Source organism: Eschscholzia californica, unplaced genomic scaffold (genome assembly GCF_041429995.1).
Source record: "Eschscholzia californica isolate CP2 unplaced genomic scaffold, dmEscCali1.0.p SCAF_1, whole genome shotgun sequence".
Classification (NCBI taxonomy): domain Eukaryota; kingdom Viridiplantae; phylum Streptophyta; class Magnoliopsida; order Ranunculales; family Papaveraceae; genus Eschscholzia; species Eschscholzia californica.
In genome coordinates, this window is record NW_028238198.1 from 24,391,411 (window position 1) to 24,412,577 (window position 21,167).

The window sequence follows — 21,167 nt, forward strand, 5'->3', positions numbered from 1 at the left end:
ATTGTCGACAAAAGCGCAACCAACCATTTATCCCCGACTTGTTTCATAACAAAAAAAAAATCATTTTTGTCTTCTTCCTTTCTCCTTCGACGACTCCGACACCATAGCCACCACACCCACCATCGTCTCATCTTTCTTTTTATCTCTTACAAGCACACACCCTCAACCTGAGTTTTTAGTTCTAAACCCTCAACTGAGTGTGATACAAAGAAGAGTAAGAGAGAGAGAGAGAGAGAGAGAGAGAGAGAGAGAGAGAAGAGAGAAGGAAAGGAGAAGGTGGTGGTAGTGATGAGTGAAGGAAAGGCGAAACAAAAGTGTTTTTTGAAAAAGAATAACAAAGGAGGAGTTTCAAAATAAAATCTCCCCATAATCTTTTGTTTTCTGTTGAAAGAATCTCCCCATAATCTTCCATCTCCGTAGAATATCTTCAAACATTTAATTGGTTGTTCCTTAAAATTTTTTGTCTCCGCACCTATTTCATGTGTCCGTAAAACACCTATCTTATCTAAAGGTAGATAAGGTAAGTAACAATCTTTTTGTGGGGTAACCTCAAACTTCAATTGCTTTCAGGGGGTAAAGTAAGAAAAATCCTTACAAGTCGACTGGTCTAGGAATTCTTATTTCGGGGGTTACTGTTTGGGGAGATGATCTTGATACCTGGAATTGGAAGTCAACGAAACCACCAAACCTAAAACCATTGGCAGCTCCCTAACAAGGAAAGAAGAAAGAAAGAATTTTGAAGGATTTTATATAACCAGGAAGGGAAGAATTGAAGTGGGTATCTCTGACTTTCTCTGTGTCGTCGGTTCCCACTCCGTTTCTCCCTCTCTCTCTAGTCTCTACCTCTTGTCTTCTTTCCTTTTCCGATTCCAAACCCACCTGGGAAAAGAAAGGGGAGAAGGAGGAGGTAATCTTAATCAACATCAAATCAGCAAACAAGTTGATCCCCTCAACACATCTCTCCCCTCTCTCTCTCTCTCTCTCTCTTCTGGGTAAGTGATTTCCCAAGTAGTTATCAATTTTCTTTCTTCCATTTCAATATGTAGATCCAGGGATCTCATCTAGGTTTAATTCTTTATATATTGAATCATGGGTAGGTTAGGGTTTACTGAAAAAATGTCATCTTGTTATGCAACCATGCCACTCAATTTGGGAAATAAACAAAGAAATAATTTTTAGGGTATAATTTCATGTTAAACCTGTTTCTTACTTTTATTCATGGTCGTATGTATTAAAAGCATAGCTTAAATGAACGTACTTTAGAAATGTTACATAAGGAGTATTAATGTTCTATAAACCTTTTGGGCGTTTCGGTTTTCTTGTATATTTTGAGTCCTGAGTTTCTTCTTCATTTTTATCTTGACTCAGATCTTTCTTTATCTTCCAGTTCTCCCCAAGCCTTGTCTGTTTTGATTGATGCAGTATTGATTGTCTGAGAAGATAACCTGAAATTCAGTCGTCGGCACTTAAGTTATTCAATGTGCACCAACAATCGTGACAGAGCTGACTCTTAGCTTGGAGTGGGTGGACTAATTATGGATTTTTTATTCAAGCTAGTGCTCTTGTTTGCTGTGATTTTTATAGTATTACAAGATTCGGCTATAGCCGAGCCTGAGAACGAACTGATACCAAGGATAAGAACTGCTCCCGATAAGAATCTAGGTAGTGCCATTATAGATGGGACTGGCAGAGACAATTCGTTTCACAGGTCAGAGGATACTAAAACTGTGTCGGATGGGAGAAAAGATGAGAGCGGTAGTAAAGTTTCAGTCTCTACTGTGGCATGGTTTACTTTGGCAATGGCTGCTGCCACGGGACTAGGTGCAGTGCCGTTCTTTTTTGTGGAGATTGATCCACAATGGGCGGGAATATGCAACGGTATGGCTGCTGGAGTGATGTTGGCAGCAAGCTTTGATCTTGTGCAGGAAGGGCAGACCCACGGTAGTGGCGGTTTGGTGGTGATAGGTATTTTAGCTGGTGGTGTTTTCATTTGGTTGTGCAAAAAGGTAATTACTCTAGACTTTCATGATCAATGCTATTGCGTTACTCTTTGTTTTTATCCGATTATATGTCTGATAATATGATTTATGTCATGTCAATCTTATATTCAGTTCCTTGAGCAATACGGGGAAGTTAGCATGTTGGACATAAAAGGTGCCGATGCCAGTAAGGTTGTTCTTGTAATTGGAATAATGACCCTTCATTCTTTTGGGGAGGGCTCAGGTGTTGGGGTCTCATTCGCTGGCTCTAAAGGGTTCTCTCAAGGTCTTCTGGTGACATTAGCAATAGCTGTACATAACATACCAGAGGGTTTAGCTGTAAGTATGGTTCTAGCGTCGAGAGGGGTTTCTCCACGGAATGCAATGTTGTGGAGTATAATTACGTCTCTACCTCAGGTAAGGTTAATTTTGACCATTTCGTATTGCATAATAGGTAATTATTGGATGTATGTTTTATTCGTTATGTGTGCTGTGCTGAAAGCAAACCTAACACAAAAGAAAAACGAAGAACTCTAGACATATTTAGGAACCACAGCTATAGCTGGCTCCTTAGCTATGTATTTAGTGAAGTATTTACGGATGCATATTACTCTCGTAACTTCGTAAGTTTAGTCATAGACAAGACAAGGAAAGAATACATCTGAGTGAGCAGTCTGCTGTATAGTACACAGCGCAAACTAAATCGAGCTATGCCTTTCGCCTTCATTTATTTTGTCCTCTGGTGTTTCTTTGGCTTTGTGTGTCCCTCATTTTAGTAACTGCTAAATTTGTGACTGCAGCCTATTGTAGCCGTTCCATCTTTCATATGTGCTGATGCATTTAACAAGATCCTGCCCTTCTGTACGGGCTTTGCTGCTGGGTGTATGATTTGGATGGTCATAGCAGAGGTCCTCCCTGATGGGTTCAAGGTAATGTGCTCGTTAAACTCGTGGGACGTGTCTTGCATTCTTGTCTAACTAATCTTTAAGATATGGTAGAATGTAGGACAGTAGGAACATTGATTCGTAGTTTCTTACACAGTAATGTTGGTACTTGGTACGAAATCTATGTCGGTGTTATTTGATAACTGAAAGCAAGCTGCAAGCCAATCCGGATGAGAAGGCTTCTTAACCCCTTCATTAAGTGTGACTTTCAGGTCCCTAAATATACCGAGGATAAAGAATGCCAAATACAGCCTCTCCTAATTTGTCACAAGATCCTAGAGTTAAGCATGTGGTCCTTTGGGACTTGAGAAAACATATTTGGGTGTAGTATTTGTGATATTGTTATGAGCCTAAAAAGTTACTTGGAAGTTCTGTCACTTAAATTGGTAAATGTTGGAAAAACCACTGTGTTGCATGTGCAAACTGCATTGTGTTAAATTGGTAAATGTGGACCAGACGATATTTGAAATTCTGTAACGTAATTCTTCTTTTATGTTCCAGGAAGCTTCTCCTTCACAGGTTGCTTCTGCCGCTACGCTTTCTGCTGCATTTATGGTTGCACTTAGTACTTTGCTCGAGGGTATCAGCCATGGCTATAGGTGAGAAGAGACATGATACTTCTGAAAATCTTAATCACTGTTACATATTGAGAAAAAGTAAACCTTATATTAGGTCAGATCTCTCTTCTGTGTGTTCCAGAAGCAAGTGTTGTCTAGAGTTTTGTCCCGGTGCATGTGACTTTTTTCACTGATATTCCTATTGGTGTTTGCTGCAGTTCAGAAGACGCTTCCGGATTCTTGGTTTCCCTACTTTTTGGTCTTGGTCCATCATTAGGTGGCATCATTCTTGTTGCTTTTGCACATGTATCCAATTTCCATCATGCACTTCTCACTGGCGTGGCTTCTGGCATTGCGTTTGTACTTGCTGCCTGGAGACCCTCGCAGCTACTCCTATCATCAAAACTTGGGTTGTTTCCAATCTTGTTTCTGCTTGTTTTGGGATCATCATTCTTCCATATTTCAACATCTGGAGTCCTGAAGCTTGCTAGTCGCAAAAGGAATTCATTGAATGACTTGCCCACGTCGTTGGGTGTGTCAGTGAGTGCTCTAACTCTGCAGTCATTCTTGGCTTGTGGAGCTGTGGCTCTACATGCTTTGGCAGAGGGGTTGGCACTTGGGGTTGCTGCCCCAAAAGCTTACGGGATGGGAAGGCATATGGTGCTACCTGTCTCTCTACATGGACTTCCTCGAGGAGCTGCAGTTGCTAGCTGTGTATATGGGGCCACTAATAGCTGGCGGGGAGCCCTGGCAGCAGCTGCTTTGACTGGTTTTGCAAGTCCAGTATCAGCAATTGGAGCAATACTGGCGGGAATAGACTACAGCGGGCTTGATTACTGGATGGCATTTGCATGTGGGGCATTGATACCTAGTTTCGGGAGCATGTTCAGACGTGCAGTTAGACTGGATGCGAGAAGGAGCAGTTACGGGCTGGTTATTGGTTTGGGGTTTGCGAGCTTGTGTTTGGCGTCTACTAGGTTGGTCTGCTTGAGCACACCTTACTGCAACTCAGCTCCAGAAGCTGTCAGGTAGAGAAGGGAAAGATCTAAGCTGCATTTAGTCAAAGTTTTCGTGTTTTAGGTTTACGTGGAAGGAAATAAGGAAAAAGTGATAGTTTCGAATTGTTGCCAATTTTTGCCATATGCGCATAGTAAGCTTCAGTCTCGGCCACAGATACAACAACCAAGACCCAGTGGTATAAACATGTAAAGAATTTACAGCAGCGAAGGAGTTTTGCTTTCAATTTCTTAATGTAATTATTATACACATCAATTTTCCCTTTCTTCTCTAATCGCACTCTTAATGACTGATAAATTGTTTGTTTCATCCCGATTTTTCTTCTCACTTTTGTTCTTGGTGGAAGGTTGCTATTAGTGTTGTCTAGCTGGATATGGATATGTTAATTCTCATCGAAACTTATAGTATACAATAATATTTCGCATTGTTGTGAGGACACAAAGACTGGTACGGAAGAATGGGAAACAAACATTTTTCCCAAGATCATACATACACCGTATGTTATCGTCGTTAGTGTGTATATACTACATATATTATATCGACATGAAAGAAGAAAAACTCAATAAGAGATCATCTTTTATCTATCTAGGCGTAATGGTAGGAACGACACCACTGACAAGGTCGCTGCCGGAAATGTCTGACGAGACATAGGGATGTCTCATGGCAACCGAGGAAGACGATGTTGATGAGGGTCCTTTGGAATCATGGGTGAAGTCTATAGAATCCATGGTTGTTGCTGCTGCCTTTGTGTATGGTTCTGGCATCATAAGCCAGATCTCTTCTAGTTCCTTGACTACCTCTGCCATGGAAGGTCTAGCATCCGTCTCATCGTGGCAACTTCTTAAGGCTAACAACACAAACTTCTCTATGCACTCCCGCGAATAAGGTCCCATTTTTCCATCTATCACTGAGAAGATCATACCAGATTTGTACGCCATTTTCACCTTCAAAAATTTAGATGGCTCTTCAGAAATTCACAAACTAATCGTACTGTTTAAATATAAAAGAGAACTATATACGCATCCTGATAATGTGATTTCACAAAGTCAGACCATAAATGAGAAAATCATTTTCGAATTCTGAGTTATACGAGGTAGTTGTAATATTATACCTCTCGGACGATGTTTTTGCCATGTGAGATTGGTTGCATTCCTGTTAAGAGTTCGAAAAATACAACTCCAAGGCTATAAACATCACTCTTGTCTGTCAACTTATGAGTCAAGAAGTACTCCGGATCGAGGTAACCCTGCAAAGATGTTAAAAACTCAAGCTTAAAAGAGTGAAGCAGAAAAAGGCATCAGCTGCTATTAAGTTTGGGGTCATCTAACTCAAAACCAAGTGACAGTGAGTGGACAAGGTCTAGACATTGATGGTTACCAGAGTATCCTTTTTCAATGTGGGACTATTCTCGCATGCCTCATCAAGTGTGGTTATCTTTGAGCCTAACACGTTTTCTTTTGGTGGGTGATGTGGAGCACGTTTGGACATTGGGCCTATCATGTATCTGGCAGATCCATGCTTACCGGGGTTCCTTTTACAACTGTGGATACATGTCCAGGAAGAGCTCCGTCATCATCTGGAACCGGAGCGAGACGTGAAAGTCCGAAATCAGCAACCTTTGCAATAAACCTGGAGTCCAACAATATGTTGCTGGATTTGATATCTCGATGGAATATCGGAGGATCTGCCTCACTATGGAGGTAAAGGATACCTTTGGCCGAACCCAAAGCGATTTGTAACCTCGTAGCGAAACTCAGAGGCTCTTTCCATTTAGCTTTCATATCACAAACATTAAAGATTAAAAACCAATCAGAAGAAAGTACATCATTGATAGTAACAAAAAACACAAGGGTTTAGAAACATGATCTCTTAGAAGAACCCAATAAGGTTTACCAGAAATATGATCTCTTAGAGTACCATTTGGCATGAACTCATATACCAGCATCTGCATACACATATGTAAAATGAGAGACCCCTTTACATCGATAACAACCCTTTATAAGACTAGGACAAACATAAGTAAACGGGTCGGCCGGAGTGCCCATTAGATGGTTTTGCTGGTCACTTTTCGGGTTAGATATCAACCCATATTTAAGGCACTTTCAAATGGAGACGGGTGATTTTCTTGGTTCGGTTGGTGAGACATTAGTATTGTGGAAAACGACATTTGAGAAAGCACATGATTTCTTTAACTAATGTACAAAGAAAACAATGTTTGGCTGTTGGCCTAGCTAAGATTATGCGAATGCCACAAAAGTAAGCAAACTGGAAGAGAAAATTTCGAAGTACCTGTTCACCTTCTTCGTCGCAATATCCGATTAACGAAACAAGGTTCCGATGATGTACCCTTGATAGCAGTTCGATTTCTGTCAAAAACTCTTTGTCCCCCTGTAGTGATCCCTCTTGTGCACGCTTTATCGCCACTATAGTTCCATCAGACAGAATACCTTTGTATACCTTACCATAACCTCCTTGACCAACCTGAGTAGAGCTGTTGAAATTATTTGTTGCTAGCGCCATTTCTTCGAAACTGAAATCTTTCACACCATCAATTTTGATGCGAACCTTCGACACTGCCAAAACATAAATATTACTCGCTCGATAAACCTTATATATGAATTATGGGAAAAGTTTTTACAACTTCTATACTCACTCAGTCGTTTTCTCGATACTGCGTCATAATTTTTCAGACGACTTCTTGTGATGAGAATCGAAACGAATGCAGATAATGTAACTGCAACAGCAATAGCCCCTAATATAATGCCTGCCAGGGCACCCTTGCTTATCCCCCCTGATTTTGGGGGATTGAACGCTGCACCAATACACAGGAACTATGAACCAGATTCTGTTTTATCTTGCAAAACTATCGACCGAAAAATTCATAAGGTCATATTACCTTCATAAGGCCCAGAGAGTGTGAAGTTGATAAGTTCATATGGCCCAAACACATCACTGTCAGGAATATTCCATCCTGTAAACATACTTTTGATTCGTCGAACCTCACTCTCGTTAAAAATGCTGGAGAGAGAAGGAAACAAGTTCAAGTACATCAACACCCGAGGCCCTTCTTCTAATGCAGCTGAATCAATATCCAGCTGATAGAGATCCATCTTAAGACCAGATGTGAGGTATTTCTCAAATTTATCTTCGTACGGGAGAAAGTCCGAGAATCCAGGACTTTTCAGACGGTAACCAACTCTTATAGGAAAAGCACAAAAACAAGGTAAGGGAGATTCTGCGACGTGTTCATAGCCCTGAGGACAGGAACTGCAGTTATATCTGGCGCTTGGTGAGTTATCTTGAGCATCTTTGTCTAGAGCTTTTGATCCACAAAGATCTACTATATTGAGTTGGTTGGCGTTTGCGCAAACGGGATTTCCTTGAAGCCTGAACATCAAGAAAAATGAAGGGTAACAAGACTGATAACAAAATACGGCATTTGTAAGGAGCCGATGTAATGATCAAGCATACCTAATGGTAACATTGGCAGGGGTGGTAAGACTTCCTGAAATATTTGAAAGTGCATTGTTCCGGAAATCTCTGCAATACCCGAGTATATCTATAAAGTTAGCGAGACATTCGTATGAACCAACTTCTTCAATGTTACCAAATGAACAAATAAATCTAGTTAACGAAGTCTTACAACAAAAGTTCTTCAGTTCTACTGAAAGTACGATTTTTCCAAATGGTGGAAGGAACAGAACCACTCAAAGAATTATTCTCGAGTGACCTGCGACAGTAAAATAAGAGATCGTTAACTAATCTCAAATACTAAAGATCTTAATTACATAATCCTCATGAGCATAAATCGAAATGAACGCGAAAATAGAAGTGCACTCACAATCTTTGTAGGAGAGGGAAGGAAGAAAAGTTAGCAGGAATAGTCCCATCTAGATTGTTGTTCGACAAGTCACTACACATAAACTTCAAGAAATTGGTCCTCAGATGTTCAAGTCTAACAATGGCAATATGTAAATTTAGTATAGCAAGGAGAGCCGTACGTACATTGTGGTAATATCATCCGATAGTTTATTTAAAGGTATGGATCCGTTAAGCTGGTTCCGGCTAAGATCTCTGATGTGCAAATATCATAACCACAATTCACCAATAACCGTATGGAGAAAAAATGTTAATAGCAAGTAACAAACTACCAAAGTGATACTCACATGTAGGCAAGATTAGGTATCTCGCTTAGGTCAGGAACGGGTCCTTGCAATCCGCAGTTCCTAAGACTCCTAATAAACCAGGCCAAGATGGTAGTTAAAGAACATTCACTTATAATGAGTATGTACTTCTTGGTTATAAAACTTCCCAAGACCGTGGAAGGTCTCGAGTATCAAAATTGATTGTCAAAATAATAGAATAACGGAAAGAACAAAATCTTGTGCATAGAAACAAACTTCTCATCTAATGATCCTCAAAATCCCGTTTCATCGAGCAAAAATGGAAAATGTATTTTTGAAGGACTTACAATTTCAATAGTTTCGACATTTTGCCATAAGAAGCTGGAACTGTCCCATCAAAGTGATTATTATCAAGTTGACTGCGAAAAATAAAATAAGATGAAGTCTTCTTTGGTGCACATCCAAGTAAATGAAAGAAACAAGAGCGATCTTACAGAATAAGTAGTTTCGGCAATTCAGAGAACTCTGGTGGTAAATAGCCTGATAAGTTGTTATTGTCGAGTAGTCTGCACAAATTCAGTTTGTATATCAAACAAATAATAATGTTATAATAAACTTAAAAGGACAAGGACATAATTTAAATACAAGAAGAGACCGAAACATAGACTTACAAGTGAACAAGACTCGGTAACCTGGAAAGCTCAGGCGGAATTTGCCCACTAATCGAATTGTTGTTCATGTGGCTGCATAAGAAACAGATAGAAAAAAGACAAAAAGGAGAAAAGATAGACAGGTTAAAGAGGATGCGGATTTTTCCGTTATGGGAAAGACTCAGTTAATCGTCTACTTCATCTTATGGACTGCAAAATAACATGAAACTCGGCGGGAAAATCAATTCCCCGGATTATTTGCAGAATGAAACGAAACGATCAAATTGAAAGAGAACATACTCACAAGTGCTTTGTTTTGTTCAAGTTTGCAAATGACTTAGGCAAAGGACCTGATATATTGTTTTGGTCTATTTGTATTCGGTCCAAACTTGGAAGATAGCCAAGTTCTTCAGGTAAAGAACCTGTCAATTGGTTTCCATTTAAGAGACTGCAAAACAGAATTAGAACATTAAGGGTCAACACTTGAAGTAAGAGAAAAAATTAGAGTGCGATGAGATTGTGACATTGTGTCCATCGCGCATGGTTCTGCTTGATAGTTGGCTTTAATAGTATTTGTAACGCCTTAAGTCTTAGTAGTTATCGATATTGTCTCTGCTTTTGAGACCCATACTCAACACTCAAGTCCATGGGAACGGGGTTTTGTTCCTGGAAGAAGCTCCACAAGTCACCCAAAAGGCCTCGACACTTACTAAGTACTAACCTCGAGCACACACACTTATAGCCCAGGCTCTGGACACTCTCCCAAGCGATGTGGGACTATTACACTCCCTACCCTCGGTCACGACCATCCTTGGCTCTTATACCAACAGCAACGCCCCAAGCCTTAGCAGTTTCGATATTGTCCTTTTGACACTTGTACCCAAGTTCATGGGTATGGGGTTTTGTTCTTGGCGAAGGCTCCACAAGCCACCCAAAAGGCCTTGACACTTACTAAGCTTGACCAGTCACCTACAATCCAGACTGAACACTCCCACAAGCGATGTGGGACTATTACCTTGTGAAATCCTTAATAGAGAATCTTATATAGTTGCCTGCAACTAACCCAAATGACTACAAAGAGAATACGCAAAGTAGTCAATTGTATACAGTAGTTAGATCTTGATCGTGTGGTCTAAACTTTCTCCTTAGAAGATGAACAATTCATTGGCTTGTCTCAATTTATTACTAACTTTTTCGAAAGCATAGACTTCATAATATTCCTCAAACTACATAAGATAGGTCAAAAAGATAAGTAAAAAACTTACAGGAGGATCAAAGTAGTAATATTGCCAATCTCCTTAGGTATTTTCCCACTAATTTTGTTCCACATGAAATCCCTTTGATATTTAAACCAAAATCAAGAAAGGTATCAATTTCATGACAATAAAGCATAATAGCATAACACAAAACAAGTCAATAGCAAAAGAGATTGATACTGACAGTATTTCCATATGAGAAAATTGACCAAGCTGAGGTGATAAATTTCCAGAGAGATTCATATTTAGCAATTGCCTTCAAGTTAAAAAGTGGGAAACTAAATCAGATCATAAATTTAGGGAAGAAGAAGAAGAAGAAAGAGATGAAATTACATACAACTCTCTGACATGAAGATAACCATCACTTTTTGATGTATTGAAACATAAAACTCCAACCCATTTTGAAGTACAAGGATCACCCTTATTCCAATTCTTTAGATTCTTGAAAGGATCTTCCAAACTTGTTCTAATGGCTCTAAGTGCATCAACTGCAATTTCAATTTCAAGTTTGAAGTTTTGGGTTGAGAGCAATCTTTACTGAGTCTAAAACTGTAAAACATTAACACAAACCTTCATTTGGATGGGTAAGCTGAGCTCCAACAAAGAGCACTGATGAGCTGAAACACAACCAAATTATGATAGCTCCTGCTCCAGGAGAAACCACCCAAACTTTCACAGACATCTCAATCACCCAGAACAACAATTTTCAGTGTGACCCAATTAAGAAGACCCTTTGTGGGTGCAGCTACATATGGGAGTTGATGATTTCATCCTAACAGAAAAATAAATAAATTTTAATGCAATAGGAAGAACCCTTGAATCAAATTCAAAAATGATTAAATGCCCGAAAAACGTACAAAATTTCGGTGGAGTCCCACGTAAGCGGTCAGATTTAGTAACATGTGTTATGTTGGGTGAAATCTGAACGTCTACGTCGAATTTGTGCTTAGTTTTCCGGCATGTTTAGTACTATCAAAATTCAACACTTCTAAAATAAATTAAGTAGTTCAAATGTTTGGCCATGCCAACTCTGACCAGGTCGCTATATTTTCTTCTTACTGGTTAGGAATTGACATAGTAAATAGTTTTTGTTGCTCTCTTATTCAATTTTAATTTAATGTCGTCTATCTATATTGACTATTTGTGTACACATCTTGTTATTAAATCCATGGCGTTGGCAGTTGGGTGCTATACTATTGGTAGGTCTATCTTTTTCTTTTGTAACAAAAAGTCCGGTTGGCTCTCTAATTTATGAGAAGTTTCCTATTTGCCCCTCTTATTTTTTACAACACTTCCTTTGTTAAAAAAAAAAATCAAGAGAAATGATCCAAGAAACTACAAAACTAGACTTACTTTAGACTTAAACAAAAATCAATTATCTATCTTGAATGAACAAGTTTATCAAAATAAATGTAAAGAAGGTTGATTAAAAAATGAAATCCATTTAATTTCATGCAGGTATGTAGTATGTATTGACTTGTATCATCTTCTAGCATTACTCAAAATCAAACTCTTATTCTTTTCTCACATCTTAATGATCTCACTCATCTCGTCTTCATCTTATCACCCACCCCATTCTCTCTCTCATCTTTCATAACAAGAAGATATCTTAATTTTCAAATTAGAATTCGTGAATTTTTTAAAAGGGTCTATCTAAAAGATTGAATATATTACGTACAAATACTTTTCTAAGGACAATGTGCTTAAGATTCGTCAAGATAAAAATAGAGTTTTGAACAGATAAAAAAAAAGATCATCTAAGTATTTCGTGAAAGATAAGAGCTCGGACAAAAACTTAGTCATAAAGGGGACTAAACAAAAAGTAACCTTACGCTAAGTAGTTATTTTGCATCACACAAAATAAACCAGAAGTACATTATTTATAGTGATTATTATTTACTTTTCCAGTTATCCTTGACATAATTTTACCAAAAAAAAGTGCATTGGGAAGTATTCTTACTTAAATGACTATTTGAGTCACATAATAACCTAAAAAAATTAATGATTTTTTGTAACAACTAAAAGCCTGTCACTTTTTTACTTAGGTTTGAAATATTATCTTCGTGAAACTCCAAATAGAAAATGGACGGTCATACTTATCTTGCATATAACCAACGACTTGCTTTTATATATAAGATTATAAATAGCTTAACATATTGGAGATCTCTTTGAATATTTCTTCTTAATGTGAACCCATATTACAATGTTAAGTCTAGTTGAATATATTGCTCTCTTACCCAAGGTGGAATTTTGGCTATTTTCTTGTTTCAATTTTACACGTTTGATCAATAATATATAATATACACACACCACACAAACACCAAGATCGGGACAGTCTTAACATTCCATCCTTCGTTCCTTTCCTTAGGGTTAATTTCCATTTAGCTCCCAATATGTGATCGATTTGTGTGTTTCTATCCAATTATTTTATCAACTCCAATTTGACTGTTATGGGTTATTCGTAGTTGGATTTATCCTTTAACTCTATTCTTATTTCTTTCTTCTTTTATGTGAGCATAGGTTCACATGGGAGAAAGACTATCTAGCAACCAAAAATATAATGTCTAGGTCCTCTCCACTCATTGCCTATTGGTTTTAAGTTTGATTATCACAAACTTAACACTTCATATCTCTTTTTCATGTTGCTCTTCCTCTCTCTTTCTCCTTTCTTTCTTCGCAAGTGACAGAGATCTTAAAAAATTATTCTTACAAGAACTCAAGAAGTTTGAAGTGGAAGTTCATTTGTTAGATTTCCGAAAAAACTTCTATGCGGAGATGTTTGAGGGAGGAGACGAAAAAGAGAATAACTTAATGGTCTATGTATAAGAAAAAAAAAGAGAGGAAAATTATAAGGCCCAAAATTCGGGTCAAAATAGCAAATGAAGCCCAACCCGGAATAATAATGCAAAAAAAACCCAAAATTTGAAATTACAAAACATTTATGAAAATTTCTGAACAAAACACAATTTGCTCTCAACAATTTTGTATTTGCTCTCAACAATTTTGTAAATGTATGAACAAATTTGTTTTTGTTCACACATAATTATATATGTTGTCACAGTTTCAAAAGTGTTGTAATAGTTTCAAAAGTGTTGCCAACAGTTTAAAAATTGGGTTTTTTTTACATTATTATTCCCGAGTGGGTTTTTTTTTCGTATTTGGGCCCAAATCTTGGGCTTTTCATGCATAGTTTCAAAAAAAAAATGCCACACTAGAATGTGTAATATAGTAAGGGGCCAAATTGGAATCAAGTCATAAATTAGGGATCTAAACGGGAAATTAGAAGCATCAAAAGGGAAGAAGGTTGTTATCGTTACTTTACAGATTAATTTCCTTATTTTTCGCATTAGGGTTATCCACTAACTATGATGAGCAAATTCCTGCAAAAATGGTAGTACCCTAAATAATCGAAATATCTGTTCAATTAGGGTTTTCAGGTAATTTTGTTTCAATTTGATATATCATCTTCCTTCTCAGTTCATTAATTGATAATTATGTAAAATTTGTGTCATTCATTTCATATAATTTATGTTTACCAGTAACGAGCACCGCCAAGATTGTTCTTTGTTATTCAATTAGGGTTTATATGTAGAATGTTGTACTGTTTGTGCTGGTTTGAAACCCTTATACTTTTTTGGATCAAAAACCTCTTTTTGATCTCTTGGGTTGTTTTTGGTTAGGTAGCCATTGTTGTGGTTGAGATCACAATTGTGTTTCTTTACTCACATAACTACCCATACGAAGACGATAACAGTGCCTAAGTACCATCTCATCTCAGAAACACAATCAAACCAAACCCATTAGAGAATCACTTAAAATGGATGGCCTTTAATTTACCCAAGTTTGAATTATACGAATCTTATATAGTAATACGAGTACCTGTATGTCTGTATCCTTCCTTTTTATTCACGTACATATGGAAGCATGAGTAATGGAGCTTTGTCCAATGTTTCTAGGGCAATCTCTTTATCTTGGGGAGACGGGTTTTCTTCTGTTTGTAGCATATATTATTCTCTAACATTATTTCTTTCTTGATCTATAGGGGACAGCTGCACTCTTTAAGTTTCAAGTTCTCGAATTATGGGAAATTGCATGAAGAAGGTAAATTCACTTAGACAGAGTGCAGGTCCTTTCTTTCCATGATTCAATGAAATATTGACTCTTTTGTTGGTTGTATCTGTCTATTTATTCTTATGGTCGCTATCTTTGTCGAATAAGGTCCGTGGATCCTGAGTTCTTTTTAGGGTTGAATTGTTGAGGTTAAATGTGATTCCGACACATTGTTAGTTAGTTAGTTAGTTTGTTGGTCCATCTCTAGATATTTGTTGGAGAATCCGTGAATTTATTATCATTATTAAGAACTTCCTCGAGGTTCATAATCAGTTAATCACATCTGCCAATGGTTTAAATATGTACATCTGCCAGTATTATCCTGATTGTGAAATAGTTCTCTCAATACTTCCTTGATTTTGAGTTTGTTAAACCTAATCTCCCCTCCTCATGAGGCTGTAGTTAACTGAATTGAATTCTTGAACCATATTAAAATTAAAACTTTCTTGTAAACTCCAGAATCTAAATATTGGCTTCTAATGTCATTATGTCTGCATAAATAGTTTCTTTGTAATTCTTCCTTTCATCCAGTCCTCTTTTCTCGATGTAATCACATTTTCGAGTGGTGTTAATCATGGGATATAGTATGCAAACTGATCCCTTCTGGCGGTTTAGGCATCAAGGATCACAAATGGATGAATCATGCTCTTCTATTCAAGTGACTTTGGAGGTAGAGGCCTTCCGGAGGATTATTATTAATGAAAAACGTGGGGCGGAAGTAGGAGTCTGGAAATCAGGTGAGGCTAAGGGTCCATATGTGGGGACAATTTGGAGGCGTTATCTTTGACCAGATTTGAAGTAGGTGATGGTAGAGTGTTATATATTTCTGGTTCCCGTAGTGGTGCTCGACGAGATCTCTTAGCTTGGAATCTCTGTTATTTTACAGTATGGCAACTAACGAGGAGGAAGCCATTAATTTCAAGTGCCACTCCATGGTCGATGGGTCATGGGACGGTGAATTGGAACAATGAAACCTAAAATCTAGACGCAACTAGATGATTGAAAGCTAGAAATCCTAATTGCATTCCTGAATCGCATCGATGTTAACATACTTGGACAAGGAACTGATAGGATGCTTTGGACATCATAGTACGACTTGGTTTTCTCGGTGAAATCTTGCTACAAGAAGCTAGCCGCGACTCAAGGTGGGCCAAGAGAAGTTTTAAAAGCTTCATGGAGATAAGATACACACCCCGAGAGTCAACTTCATGGCTATGTAGTTGGTCTACCGAGACCGAGACCGAGGCCAACTACATAGCTTCATGGTGTGGACAGTTGTTCTCCTTTAAGTTCCTACCTTAAACAAAGACAATCTAAGGAATAGAGCATCAATCTTTCCCAGTCGTTGTATTTTATGAATATAAAAGGGGCGCTTAAATGGTAAATCATCTACTTATTCATTGCTCAAGTACTACTCGTATATGGAGTTTGTCTTTCAATATCTCCTTGATCGTGCCGAGAGATGTGGAGAGCGTAGTGTTACAATTGACCAAGGTGAAGCTGTCAACAAGTGGAAAAGAGTGGAGACTCTTGGCTGAACAAAAGATGTACTAGTTTAGGAGTCAAATTATTGCTGAATACAATTTATTTCTTGAAAACTATGAAGCCAGTCTAGCGGACACATTCGCATTTCACCTTCAAAATATGTTAGTAAAACAAATATACTTGCCAACAACTGCTTAACCAGTTCGTTGTGCATCTACTCCGAAAACCCGAAGGTCACATGTTCGATTCATGGTGGAGGTGGAATTCATAATGTATTGAGTTGTGTCAAGGGTATAAATAAGGTAAAGGTCGGAATGGGCTTTCCTGCCCCTAGGATAGCTTTAAGGGTCTTTATATGGCCTTTAGGGCCCAAGATGTCTTTGATGATGGTAGTTATCGGGCGTATTCAATTCATGTATTCATTCATGATATATCCATACCATATTGAATGTAATGACTCTTGGAGTCCATGTCAAAAAAAAAATATACTTAATTTTCTAATTGACTGCAGACAATTTGCTTTTGCGAGTAATATTCTTGTTTGTGTTTTTATTCTGTAATCTGAAAGATATCACCCTTTACGTGATTCTTGCAGTCTTCTGACGAAGATGATGCTTCCTCTCATCATAAGGTTGACTTTGCCAGTGGAAATGTGCAACGTATAACTTCCGAAGAAGGATGGAAAGAAACGTTATCAGAAGCAAGCAGGGCTGGCAGGACTGTAAGTTTTCTTGATGCCGTGTCATTGTCTTGGTAAAGGAAAGGATAGTTTGACATAGAGATGTGAGTTCCTAATTTTGTGGCGTCATGGATTCTCAAATCAACTGTTATTTTAAGAAGAACATGAACTTCTAAATCAACTGTTGTGCATTGACATATGCACGCAAATGTGTTCTGTTCTTTGTCCAGTTTGTTCTAGTAGCATGAATTACAGGATGTACAACACCAATCCCTTGATAGGTTTTGTATGCCCTCAGACATTATGTTATTTTCTGCCGGAAATGACCTGATAAGGGGAAGGTTTAAGCAGTTCCAAAGTTCATATTTATTGGTGCTTTCATCATTTACGAATTGGCTTTACTTCATTTGCCTACTTTCGACTTCGAGGTCTCTGCCTGGGATCAGAAATAAAGTGGTCCTGCTTTCATTGGCATTGATTACACCATATGAGAGGGGCACATGACAACATCGGGGTGGCTGTGGTTACAGTTTCATGATCGATTATCATTTACTGCCCGCCAGATGATTTGGCTTCCTTTATTTGTCGTAGTCTTTAATCTTTTTTCCACTGTTCAACAGGTTGTAGCAAACTTCAGTGCGTCATGGTGTGGTCCCTGTAGAATGCTTGCTCCTCTCTACGGCGAGCTCTCTGAGAAATATCCTACTCTCTTGTTCCTTACCGTTGACGTCGATGATTTACCTGTACGTAATACTCTTAAAACATTTCATTTCTTGGATAATGCATCAACGGTAGTGGTCGATTTGTGTATTTCTTTTTAACTACGCGATTATTTCGCTTATAACATCAAGTAAAGCTTTCTTTTTGATACTACGGAATTGAAGAATTAACGCAATTGTGCCTTTGCTATGCAGGAACTAAGTTCTTCGTTGGATATAAAAGCGACTCCAACTTTCTTTTTTCTTAAAGACGGGAAGCAAATAGATAAGCTTGTGGGAGCTAATAAGCCAGAGCTACTTAAGAAGATTCCTGCTGCTGCTGACTCCTCGTACCGACCATGATTCTTCGATTTTCACCGACCAATTGGTGTTTTTTGTAGTAAGTTTGTTGTGTTTGAACTATATATCTTACCTTGCTCTCCTGTTGTGTGATTTAGTTATGAAGTCTTTTTTATCCGTGACTGCTTGGGGTGGGAGGCAGTAAATAGTGCTCGTAGCATTTGTAAAAAGTACTTGTGGTCTGCCATGTGATTGATAATTATATAAGATGGTTTTGTAAAATAAAAAAGAAAGGTTATGATCGGCATAACTAAATTATACTTGAGTTATACAGCAAAATTTCAAGTTATGTGATACACAGTTGTTTAAGTTAGTTTACAATTTGATGTAAATATCATGGTGGGTTGTTAAGTTTATATTTGCTTTCCAATTATAACCCAAAAAAAGAAGAACTATTCATGAGAAGGTTAGATAGGCTCAAGAACTAAAGTCTAATAGTAGTTACCTTTTGAAAAAAAATTGAAAGACTGAGAGCCTAAAATGATCTTTTACTTGAATTGTCTGCATCTCCATCTTTTAGTTGAAGTCTCAAAGGTGATGGGTCAGAGGGGTCGTGGGAGTACTTTCTATCCTCAAACTTTATCTCATGTAATAATAGGAGATGACTTGAAGCCTTTTAAGAGATTTGGATCTAGATGAGCGAAACTATATATCCAAATGAAAAAAGCTATAAATACAATAATTAACAAATTTTTTTCTATCAAAACACAAATATGTTATATAAAATAGAGCATTATGAATATAATGAATGTGTATTTAAACCAAAGGTAGACGTAGATCCATGATTTTACGCCAGAGAAAGTAAAAAACTGAACGGATTTTTGACTCTAAGACCTGTGGTTAAACTAAAAGCTACAAAATTACCACATCTCTTAGGATAAATTTCTACATGTTTATGTTCAAAAAGAAAATGAATCAATCATTTGGGCTCATAACAAATTAAAAGTTGCTCCTGCTACTCAGGCTAGAGCCTTCATATTCGTTTTTCTACGTAAACAATCTTTTCATTTACGATCAACATCTTTTGGATTCCTTCTTTTATGATTTTCAAAAAAAAAGTTATGATTTTCAAAAAAAATTACTGTGTGTACATAAATATATCACACAACCTTCTTGTTACAACTAATGTGAAAAAGGTGGAGGGAGCCAAGGACGGCAACCACTCACCCTCTTAATCCACCCCCTGCATCAAGTTCATGATGTAGTCTTGCAAAAAAAACATGATTGTAGTCAAAATAATGTTTAGAACTTGCAAAAATGTTAATGTTTAGAACAAAAAGACGCGTGAGTCAAACCTAGTAAGAGTCAAGAGGGATCAACCGCTTCCCTCTCAATCCGCCATTACATCCCGTCAAAGGCGGACCTACTTGGAGACCAACCCTGGCTGCAGCCAGGGGTGGATTTGTAATTTCCTTGTAATTGTAGTGGTATTTTAGGAATGCAGCCAGGTGTGGTCTTTATAATTTTCTTGTGGTTATAGGGGTATTTTAGGAATTTTGGATGGTCTATTCTTTTGTTTGGGGAGACTCAAGGAAAAAAAGTAGTTTTTCAGTTTGGAGGAACAAAAACTTTGGGGAAGAAACATGGAAGGAATTTAGGGGAAGAAAGGATATTTAGGATTTTTCAAATGAAGGTTTCAGTGTTTCGGTCTAAATGGGATCCGAAAGTTTCTAGTCTCATCTCGTTTTTATTGTTCCAGTAATAAGATCTATTACTTTATTTTATCTTAGTTCTAGGGTTTCTCCTTTTTAAACTTCCATTCCCTAACAAATTATGATCAGTACTATGATCAGTTTAGTTCCTATCCTCACTTTTGGTAATGAGCGATCAAATGATCATTCTTGTCGTCCTCTCATCGATTTCTTTACCAGTCTATTGAACTTAGGGTCATTAAGTTAAGATCTAGGTAAGGATTGAAAATATCATCAAAAGATGAAAGTACAATTTCCATCTTTTAATTTCTCTCAAATATTTTTTTCCTGCCCGTTTCTTCTTCGATTTTTTCAACTCGATTAGGACATTCTCTCAGTCGACTTTATTTGATCTTCTCGGCATGCTAAGGTGAGACGCGGTGAAATCGTAGTCAATTTTTGATTTGGATGATATGCAACAATATTAATTAAAAAAGAATTAAAAAAAATTAAAATAAGAAAAAATCATCAAAAAATTGCCTCTAAATTAAAATTTTACGAGTCGATACAAGTCGTGAGCAAAAAAATTTAGTAGCAATTTTTAGCTAGCCAGGGCCGATTTAAAATCCTGGCTCCGCCCTTGCATCCCGTCATATTTCAATATTATATCTCATGATGTAAACAGTACTATATAATAATTTTTAGAGTCTTTTGTTAAAATTGTGTTTAAGTTTTCTCAAAATAAAAAATGTCAACACTTACGTATCAAAGCAAAAAAGAGGTATGAGTTAAGCCTGGTAGGTGAGATATGCATGACATTTATGATGAGATATTTAGCCACAAGTCCACAACCATCTAATCTACCATGTGTATGTGAATTGAAAACACTACTATTAAACTATAAAATATTCAAATTTTATTAAATATAAACATTTTAATAATGACATGATATACCAATGAGAACATGTTTTATTTCTTTTATTTTTGTTTGAAAACAAGAACATATATTAGGAAATCTCTTTATTTATTAAGAAAATGGTTGACGTGTTTAAATTTTATGAGGCATCTAAATACACGGAGAGGTTGGGGAGCTGTCTCTGAAAATTCAAAATTGTGATGTCGGCCACTCAGATTCAGATTAAGGGGGGACCACAAAATGATGTAAGATATTATTGCCTGTTGGGTTCAAAATTAAACAATCTCAGTTTTTCCCGCCTGTGCTTCTATAATTGAGTTGGCCCCCCCATACCCATACCATACCATACCTCCTCAATTATTTGAAACCGTTTAAATTTTGATGGAACCACCACCTAATAACCTAACCTTCTTATGACACCAATAAAGAGAAAATCTCATACCGATTTGGGAGAAAAACGTGTCACACAACCACATAATTGATAGTTTGCTATTAACATATCCACCCTTCCATTCTCATCCAATTCCTGGAATTTTAGGATGCAAGAGTTTCAATTATGTTGCGGAGATTTTGATACTGACACCGCTTTAATTTAACAATTAGGATTGCGCTCGTGTTTATTTCGAATAGTTCATATACACCCTCACCCGAAAGAAAAGCATCTATATATTTGGATTGTTCGATATAGACTCTCACGTGAAACGAAACGCTCAATCTCAGTTAATTTTCTTTTTCTTGCGAATCACACATGTGTAACATGA

General features: G+C 37.4%; 3 protein-coding genes and 1 long non-coding RNA gene across 7 annotated transcripts; 2 read left to right on the forward strand and 2 right to left on the reverse strand.

Moving 5' to 3' along the window:
• LOC147565334 (ZIP metal ion transporter family) lies at positions 1 to 4,809 on the forward strand. 4 transcript variants are annotated; one of them, XM_086651822.1, is made up of 7 exons: positions 243 to 835; positions 933 to 992; positions 1,423 to 2,006; positions 2,112 to 2,396; positions 2,780 to 2,908; positions 3,425 to 3,522; positions 3,699 to 4,809. In XM_086651822.1, exons 3-7 carry the CDS (start codon positions 1,536 to 1,538, stop codon positions 4,510 to 4,512), a joined length of 1,797 nt encoding a protein of 598 aa, XP_086507948.1. In that variant the 5' UTR covers positions 243 to 835; positions 933 to 992; positions 1,423 to 1,535; the 3' UTR covers positions 4,513 to 4,809. The 4 variants fall into 4 exon arrangements, with proteins under 4 accessions (XP_086507945.1, XP_086507948.1, XP_086507947.1 ...); XM_086651821.1 differs by having other exon boundaries at positions 508 to 835; positions 1,388 to 2,006; XM_086651820.1 differs by having other exon boundaries at positions 594 to 835; positions 1,369 to 2,006.
• Positions 4,810 to 4,883: 74 nt separating this feature from the next.
• On the reverse strand, positions 4,884 to 11,659 carry LOC147565335 (Leucine-rich repeat protein kinase family protein). The gene is made up of 21 exons (XM_086651818.1): positions 11,385 to 11,659; positions 11,098 to 11,299; positions 10,865 to 11,015; positions 10,712 to 10,783; positions 10,537 to 10,608; positions 9,576 to 9,719; positions 9,293 to 9,364; positions 9,116 to 9,187; positions 8,969 to 9,040; positions 8,664 to 8,732; positions 8,503 to 8,571; positions 8,339 to 8,410; positions 8,141 to 8,227; positions 7,969 to 8,037; positions 7,394 to 7,884; positions 7,151 to 7,309; positions 6,787 to 7,070; positions 6,391 to 6,442; positions 6,021 to 6,271; positions 5,609 to 5,743; positions 4,884 to 5,441 (listed from the first exon to the last, which is right to left on the reverse strand). Exons 2-21 carry the CDS (start codon positions 11,207 to 11,209, stop codon positions 5,079 to 5,081), a joined length of 2,868 nt encoding a protein of 955 aa, XP_086507944.1. The 5' UTR covers positions 11,210 to 11,299; positions 11,385 to 11,659; the 3' UTR covers positions 4,884 to 5,078.
• Positions 11,660 to 13,717: 2,058 nt separating this feature from the next.
• Positions 13,718 to 18,153, forward strand: TH9 (thioredoxin H-type 9). Its single transcript, XM_086651823.1, has 5 exons — positions 13,718 to 13,964; positions 14,570 to 14,628; positions 16,718 to 16,843; positions 17,422 to 17,544; positions 17,716 to 18,153. Exons 2-5 carry the CDS (start codon positions 14,608 to 14,610, stop codon positions 17,860 to 17,862), a joined length of 417 nt encoding a protein of 138 aa, XP_086507949.1. The 5' UTR covers positions 13,718 to 13,964; positions 14,570 to 14,607; the 3' UTR covers positions 17,863 to 18,153.
• LOC147565337 (uncharacterized) lies at positions 15,305 to 18,101 on the reverse strand. Its single transcript, XR_015230170.1, has 2 exons — positions 15,892 to 18,101; positions 15,305 to 15,841 (listed from the first exon to the last, which is right to left on the reverse strand). It is a non-coding gene; the product is annotated as an uncharacterized LOC147565337 (long non-coding RNA).
• Positions 18,154 to 21,167: the final 3,014 nt, after the last annotated feature.